This window comes from Mus caroli, chromosome 13 (assembly GCF_900094665.2).
Source record: "Mus caroli chromosome 13, CAROLI_EIJ_v1.1, whole genome shotgun sequence".
NCBI classification, from domain to species: Eukaryota; Metazoa; Chordata; class Mammalia; order Rodentia; family Muridae; genus Mus; species Mus caroli.
In genome coordinates, this window is record NC_034582.1 from 107,618,578 (window position 1) to 107,627,270 (window position 8,693).

The 8,693-nt window shown below is 44.1% G+C and overlaps 1 protein-coding gene across 1 annotated transcript in view; it reads right to left on the reverse strand.

The window, feature by feature from the left end:
* The window catches only part of Ndufs4 (NADH:ubiquinone oxidoreductase subunit S4), a 92,833-nt gene extending 86,117 nt beyond the window's left edge, over nucleotides 1–6,716 (reverse strand). Inside the window, exon 1 of the mRNA XM_021180357.1 lies at nucleotides 6,602–6,716. Coding sequence (XP_021036016.1) covers nucleotides 6,602–6,699 — 98 coding nt within the window. The 5' untranslated portion in view covers nucleotides 6,700–6,716. The remainder of the gene's footprint in view (nucleotides 1–6,601) is intronic.
* Between the last annotated feature and the right edge of the window lie 1,977 nt (nucleotides 6,717–8,693).

Below are 8,693 nucleotides of genomic sequence, written 5' to 3' on the forward strand. Positions count from 1 at the left end.
AGCACCTACATGGCAGCTCACAGCACCTACACCACCAGACCCAGAGGTCCAAGTCTCAGCACCTACATGGCAGCTCACAGCCACCTACACCACCAGACCCAGACGTCCAAGCACCTACATGGCAGCTCACAGCACCTACACCACCAGACCCAGAGGTCCAAGCACCTACATGGCAGCTCACAGCCACCTACAACACCAGACCCAGAGGTCCAAGGCACTCTTATGGCCTGCTCAGTACCAGGTGAGCGAGCGAGCGAGCATGTGGTACACAGACATACACGCAGACAACACACACACAAAGCAAAATAAATGTTTTTTAAGTTAATAAGGTTCAGCTGGTTAATTACATGTGGGTTTATTCAGCTTACACAAGCCCACCTCTCAGGAAAGCTGGTTCATGTAGATCCATGCTAAGGAGTGGGAGGAATAATTACTCCCTTAAAGAGACGAGAGATTTATCCTCCCCAGAAGCACTGCCCTGAAGTACCTTCTTACAGAGCTCAGTACATCAGATGGCCCATGCAAGCCACTGACACCATGCCTGGCTGCTTTTCCCTCTCTTTTTCTTTCAGATACTGACCAAAGCCTGGGCATCTTTTCCCTGATGCCCTAGGACTTCCCACTTTCTCTGAAGCTACCCTCCCTTCTTCATCCATGTGGATACTTACAAACACCATTGCTTTCTTTCTTCTATGTTCCCACTCCAAAGAGCTGTCAGGATTTATAGCTTGCCTGTCATGTTCTTTTTCACTCAAATGCTAATAAAACTGTGCTTGATGCAGGTTAACCAATAAAGAATTAAACACACACACACACAAAACAAAACAAAACAAAAATCCCTTCAAACACAGACTTAAGAGCTCAGAAAGCATAGCTGGCATACTCACTACTTTTTAAAAGCACAACACAATCACTGTTTCCCAACAGTAAGGGAAGTTTATAAGAAAAAAAATTGTTTTTAGGCTGAGCTCCGGAATCCTTGGGCAGAGAGAGGGGAAAACTGTAGGAACCAGAGAGGTCAAGGACACCAGAAAACACAAGAATCAGCTAACCTGGGTTCACAGAGGTTCCTGAAACTGAACTGACAATCAGGAAATCTGTATGGGTCTGACCTAGGCCTTCTGCTTACATGTTATAGTTGTGTAGCTTGCTCTTCTTAGGGGACTCCTAACAGTGGGAGCAGGGGCTGTCTGTGACTCTTTTGGCTGCTTTTGGGACCATTTTCCTTCTCCTGGGTTGCCTCAGCCAGCCTTGATATCCAGGTTTGTGCCTAGTCTTATGTCTTAGCAGGGTTTCTATTCCTGTACAAACTAAGAAGCAGGCTGGGGAGGAAAGGGTTTACTCAGCTTACACGTCCACACTGCTGTTCATCACCAAGGAAGTCAGGACTGGATCTCAAGCAGGTCAGGAAGCAGGAGATGATGCAGAGGCCATGGAGGGATGTTCCTTACTGGTTTGCTTCCCCTGGCTTGTTCAGCTTGCTCTCTTATAGAACCAAGATTACCAGCCCAGGGTTGGCACCACCCACAACGTGCCCTCCCCCCTTGATCACTAATTGAGAAAATGCCCCACAGCTGGATCTCATGGAGGCATTTTCTCACCTGAAGCTCCTTTCTCTGTGATAACTCCAGCTGTGTCAAGTTGACACAAAACCAGCCAGTACATCTTATAACTTGTTGTGCCATGCTTGGCTGACAGCCCTGGGAAGCCAACTCTTTTTCTGAAGGAAAATGGAGGAACGGAGAAGGGAGAAAGAGGTTGGGGAGGGGCTGGGAGTGAGGCGCTGCAGTCAGGAAGTAATATATAAGAGAAGAATAAATAAATCCTAAAAATATGTTCCGAATACCACACTAATACATGCATTACATTCAGTTTTCCTTACAAGTATAAAAAGACACATCCGCACTCAGTACCTGGGAGGGAGGCGGCTGGAAGATCAGGAGTTCAAGACCATCCACAGCTACACAGTGAGCTTTGGCCTAATCTGGCCGAACGATATGGTCTCAAAACGGAAGTAAAAAAGTAAAATAAAGTCACGTAGAAAAAAAATCTCTTATACTATAAATTCAGAGTGAAAACTCTTTTTCTTCAAAACCTCAAACATTCATTGCTCCCACTGTATAGACGCAGTAGTAAAGCAAAAGACAAGAGCATCAAATAGGTTTAAAGAAAGAATATCAGGAGTGGATGTTCACAGTCAGCTATTGGATGGATCACAGGGCTCCCAATGGAGAAGCTAGAGAAAGTACCCAAGGAGCTAAAGGGATCTGCAACCCTATNGTNGGAACAACNTGATGNACTAACCAGNACCCNGGAGCTCTTGTCTCTAGCTGCATATGTATCGAAAGATGGCCTAGTCGGCCATCANTGGAAAGAGAGGCCCATTGGACTTGCAAACTTTATATGCCCCAATATAGGGGAATGCCAGGGCCAAAAGAATGGGAATGGGTGGGTAGGGAAGTGGGGGGGCGCTATGGGGGACTTTTGGGATAGCATTGGAAATGTAATTGAGGAAAATATGTAATAAAAATATTAAAAATCAAATAAAAAAAAAAGAAAGAATATGCCTTGCTTTAAAAGAAGAAAACGGAAGGCACTGGAAATTTAACTTTAATGTTATCAGAAATAACATTTGTCACATAAGTCAACATATTGATGAGTAAATGAAACTATTTTCTAGAAGGATAAGTTAAGTCATTTCTCTTTGGTACCTGTCTACTCACCTAAAACCAAGAATGAGAACATCCTGATTCACAGGTATTGAAGGAAACACAAACAAGAAAGTTTCTCCTTTTAAAATTTTCTGGATTGGGCAGACAATCTGTGTTCTATCTGAATTCTATATTCAGTTCATCTCCAAACCTATTCTAGCATACATTACTCAGAAATCAAGGGACTCCATTTTTTCCCCTTCTGCCTCGGAAAGTTACACTTCAGATGAAGTCAGTTACTCTCATTCCAAAGAAGTTCTCATATTCCAGTAAGCACCCTTCTCAAAGCACTCATTTCTACTTTCTGTTCTTAAATTTGTAAATAAAAAATGAGACAGGAGACTGTCAAAATGTGTTAAGTACAAATGCATTCATAAAACAATCTCAATACAGAACAGAGTTCAAGGTGACTATCCTAACCTCAGGCCACTACAAAGAATTCATTCATTCATTCTCTCCTCTCTCTCTCCTCTCTTCTCTCCTCTCTCTCCTCTCTCTCCTCTCTTCCCTCCCCTCCTCTCTCTCTCTCTCTCTCTCCTCTCTCCTCTCTCTCTCTTTGGTGTTTTGAGACAGGGTTTCTCTGCGTAACCCTGGCTGTCCTGGAAATCACTCTGTAGACGAGACTGTCTTCAAACTCAGAAATCTGCCTGCCTCTGCCTCCACCACTGCCTGGCCAAATAATTCTTTTAAATTCACATTTATGTAGGCTAGTAGCTAGCTGGCTCTCACTAATATGACTCTTAAGACCTACTTTCCCAAATGATTATACAAACATACACATACAAAATAAGTAAATATTTAGTAAAGTAGATAGAAACCAACCTAGTGATGTAGAATGTTTACCAATTTAGACTTTCCCTTGCCGTGAAGGTATAGAAACTGAAGTCAACAAGTGTCCTAGAGCCACTTCCTCACTGGAAGTCTCTACAGGCTCAACTCAAAATACAGCCAGAGGTTGGGAGCAGAAAACAGACTTCACTCAAGTCTCATACACTTACTCTTCATCACAGAGACTAGCTAACAGCCTTTGGGGCTCTGCTCTCCTACGAGCCATGCTGCAGGCAAAAACACAAGATCGGTCTAAATCTGAGAAGTCCCATGAGGAAAGGTAATACACACATGCATGATCGTGTTAAAAATGATGGGGAAACAAACAGGACAAGAATCTTAAGTCCCACGTGTCACTATTTTGAAAGAGAAACCAACTTATCTGTTGATAGACTCGCATCTTAAATAGGTACAACTTTTGCCAGAAAACTCCTTAGGATGGCTAGGGAGGGTAAGGGCACGAACGGGTGACTGTCAGGACACATATCCGTGGTTTTACTTTTTCTTTCTTACATGCTGTTTTTTTTTTCTTTACATTGACATTATAATTGAATCCAAGTGTCCAAGCGTCAGTGTCGTAGGTAAGAGCTTCCTTCGACCATTAACACTGGCTCCCATTCCTCTACCTCTCACCTCTTGCTCGCTCACCACCTGCCTCACAGGTCTGGCTCACCTTCATTTCTTTAAGGATTACAAAAAGATTATTTTTTAAAGCAACTCACATTTAAATTGCCCCATGGGTTGGATTTCTTTCTACTCAGTCTTTACAAATCATTAACTTAAGCATATACAGTAAGAAGTTCCCATATAAACCAGGCGGTGGTGGCACACACCTTTAATCCCAGCACTTGGGAGGCAGAGGCAGGCGGATTTCTGAGTTTGAGGGCAGCCTGGTCTACAAAGTGAGTTCCAGGATAGCTAGGGCTATACAGAGAAACCCTGTCTCAAAAAACCAAAAAGAAAAGAAAAGAAAAAAAGAAAAGGAAAAAAAAAAGAAGTTTCCATATAAACATGAGGGGAAGCATAATTGTCTCCAGTAAGATGCGCATGACAAAAGTAAAATAAATAAATAAATCAGTAGTGCACAGTCAAAATTATTTCCTCTGGGTTTTAATGTTTTTAACTACGAAACAAGCACGATCTTATATAATTTATATATATGCTATTTTCAAATCTCTAATAACATATTCACAAGGAAAACCTGTTACATTTAGATGTGCAGTTATAGCTGCCCGTTTGTAAAATCAAGTATTACCTTACCTTCAGCTAACAGAACTGCTGAGAAATACACTAATGGTCCCTTCAATTTGTTTCCAGTTCAAGTTCTATAATGAGCACATTAGTATTACATGATGTAAATTAATCTCCATAATGTGTAAGTGGGAAAGATCTAAACTAGATCACTACCACGTTAGCCATAAAGTAATCACTGGGGTATTTTATCTTAGAGAAAAATTTGGTGTTTCCCAAGTTCCTCATGTGTAAAACACTTAATTACAAATTTATCTTTTACTTTCCACCAGTATTACAATATTTATTTTCCAGTGACTGCACTCTCTCTCTCTCTCTCTCTCTCTGTAGATAGATAGATAGATAGAGTGCTCTATTACTGTCTGCAGAAAAGCCCCCGCCCCACCCTTTCTGCAACTCTGGAGTGCTGGGATTAGAGTTTATGAGCCCGAGGACTGTTTTATTAGGTGCTGGAGACTGAACCCAGTCCATCATGAAAGCTAGGCACTCTCTGTACCAACTCAACACTATCCCCAGTCCCTGAGGCCTTTTACAAATCTCCTGACCTTACTAAGGGCAACCTTTTCTTTCCCACAAAACAACCACTACTTAAAACTGCATCAAAATTTGCCTCCAAAAGTTCCAGCCTGCTCACTTTAACTCTGGATTCCCTCTGGATTGAGCTTAACAGTAATTTAACAAGCATTTTGATAGATACTAGTTCCCTTTTTCTTTCTTAAAGGTATTTAATGGTTTGGTCTTGTTTGAGACAGGGTCTCTCTAAGTAGCCCTGGCTGTCCTGGAACTCACAGAGATCCATCCAGCCGCCTCTGGTTCTGCCTCTCCAGAGCTGGCTGGCATTAAAGGCTTGTACCAGTGTGCCTGACTTTTCCTTTTTTTTTTTTTTTTTTTTTTGTACCACATTCTTCCTACCCCTTACAGACCCATCTTCACTGTAAACATTGAATGTAGTCTCCACAGCATGCAGCTGTCAATACAAGGCCACTCTTCACAGGAGCAAACTTCGAAACAAGTGATAAAACACAGTATCTTAGACACCCAGGAAAACAGAGACTACGTAAAATAGAGCAATGCTGCGGGGGGGGAGGGGGGGCAGTCACCACAAGAAATTAAAAAGCTTCAAGGGAAGAAAATAACAAACTCTCCACTATTGTAGTGAGTTAGTAAAAGCGTAGATGAGAAACCTTCCGGCATCTAGGGCTACATCGTGTGATCTGCCTCAAACAAACAAACGAAGTAAACAAATAAAAATAAAAGCCACCTTGCTGCCTGAGAGCGTAGCTCCGTGGTGGAACTTAAGACTGGGCCGATAGAAAGATAGAAAACAGGTACGCTGTAACCTTCCGATGGATATGGCTATAAACTCGGAAGTCCTAAGAAGTTTTCCTCTTATGCACAATGATGAATACAACAACCTTTCTGTTTGGAAGCCCAGCCGATATTAACTAAAGCCAGGGAAAGGATAGCAGGGATTTTACCCTTTCAGGCTGGAATGGGGCAAGCAGGTGACAAGCGGAAGGGATGCAGGACCTTGGGAAAGAGGTCGCCCAGACTCCTCCCCTTAACAGGAGCCACGATCCTGTTCACAGCTCCTCAGCACAGACCCTCGCCCGCCCGCCCGCAGCTGCAGAACCCCAGGCCCCGCAGGCGCCTCGCCGGAAACCAGCGTCCGTCCCCGCATCCCGAGGAAGGGTCAAGGGAGGACGCGTTCCCAAGGCCGCCTCCGGGGCCCGGCCGGCCCAGCCTCCGTCAACGTGGAGCGACCTGGGAACCCTGAATGAATAGCTCGACAAGGCTGACAGTTATGTTACCTGGATGGAACTCTACAGACGGAAACGGCAGCTGTAGCCACTGCCCTTCGCCCCAACATCGCCTGTCTCAGCGACACTGACATTGAGACCGCCGCCATCTTCCTGTGGGCAAACGCCAGGAGGCGAGTACGGATCCCCGCTAGGGACTCACTTCCTTCGTTCTCAAAGCAACGCGGCCGCAGTGAAACAGAGTCGTGTTCTGTTTGTTTTCCTTTTGATATTGAGGACCTAGAAAAGAAATTAAAGTTCTAGCTGAAAGAACTAAAGAGGGAAATGGATGAAAGGACTCAGTGGATGCAAATGATGCCTCTATAGAAAGTAATCCTTGTTAGTAAGGTTGGTCATTTACATTGAGGCTGAGAAAACGCTTCAAAAAACGTAAACACCTGTAACTCATAATTTTTCAAAGAACTCGGAATATCTGAGGCTGGGCCCACTGGAAGAGCCGGAGGGCTTCTTGAGTCTTTGAGAAACTAAAGTAGTACTTTCCCAAAGTGTTGCCAGATTCCGTTTGCAAGCCTTCAGAACAGGCTGCACTCAGTTTGATGGTCTGTAGTTATAATAATCATATTTTCCACACTAAAAAGCTAGCCTCGCAAAAATAAAGGGCGGGGGGGGGGAGAGAAAAACCATATAGATTTACATGAAATCTAGTGGGGGCTGGGGATGTAGCTCAGTTGGTAGAGTGCTTGCCTACCTAGCATACAGGTACCAAAGGCCTGGTGATCTGCTCCTGTAAGCCTTTGATTTAAGGTTGAGGGTAGAGGATGGAAGGTTGTCACTGGAATTACCAAGCAAACACCTCGCCCCCCACGCCCCACCCAGAAAAGGGGCGGAGCCATCTTGATTACTCTTCCTATCTCCATCATCCCTTCCATTTGTCACCCATTCCATTCCAATGGCCATTAAAAGTAACAAAAACCAAAGATTATAAACGATAACCAGGTTTAAGTGTCGTATCTAATCGCACCTGGCTCCTCGGTGCTTCAACAAACCTTTTCTTTTCTTTTCTTTTTGTTTCCAAGTGTGTGTGACCGGCAAATCCAGGGGCAGGTATGCAGTTCATCACTGATCTACATTCCTAGCTTCTTTGTTTCTTGTAAGAGACAGTATCTCTCGATGTTATCCAGGCTAGACTTCAACTCACCACCCTCCTTCTTCAGCCTCCAGAGTATTCATAGACCTTTTCATCCACTCATGTCTTCAACGTTGTTTCTCAGACAATACCCCAACATTGATGGGAGAACATTAGTTTTCATATTGATGTAGCGTTGGCCTGGGTACTATATACAATACCTGTGATGATTCTTGCCTAATGTATTTATTTATGTATGCATGCATACAAATGGGTGCCACGGCACATGTGGAGGTCAGAGGACAGCTTTCAACAGTCAGTTTTCTCATTCCAACTAATGTCATAGGTTTGCTGGCAAGTACTTTACCACTGAGATGTCTAGCCGAGCCTCTTAGGGCGCCTCAATCTTTGAAATATATTCAGAATTTGATTATGTTCCCTGCCTCTCCTGGCAGTACTCTGATCCTAACCACTGCCCCCCCACCTCCCCACCCCCACCCCCCCACGCAGGGATGTTTGCATTTGCACCATGTGCCTCTAAGCTCAGCAATCAAAGCTATGGGGTCAGAAGTCACACATTCCCTTCTGTTCTACTAAACACCTTTTCTAGCTCAGCTCATCCTCGGAAAAGCCAGACACCTTATTATGATACTTTTTAAGGCCAATGTAGGGACGAAGATGTGGCTCAGTGGTATGGCATTGGCTTATCGTGGACATATGCCTGAGTTCAGTCCAACACTGGAGGGGAAAAGGACTCCTGACTTCACTCACTCCTTACTCTGTTCTCCTTCAGTTGCTATACTCTAAACCCAATAGATATTTCACAATATACCAGGCATGATTCTGTCTGAAAGACGTTACCTTGGACATTCGCTAGGCCCAGGATGCTTTCCTAGCATCTGGAATACTCTTCTCCCAGTGATCTCCTCTTCCCCTTGCCCCTGCTCTCTGTCTCTCCTCTTCCCCTTGCCCCTGCTCTCTGTCTCTCCTCTTCCCCTTGCCCCTGCTCTCTGTCTC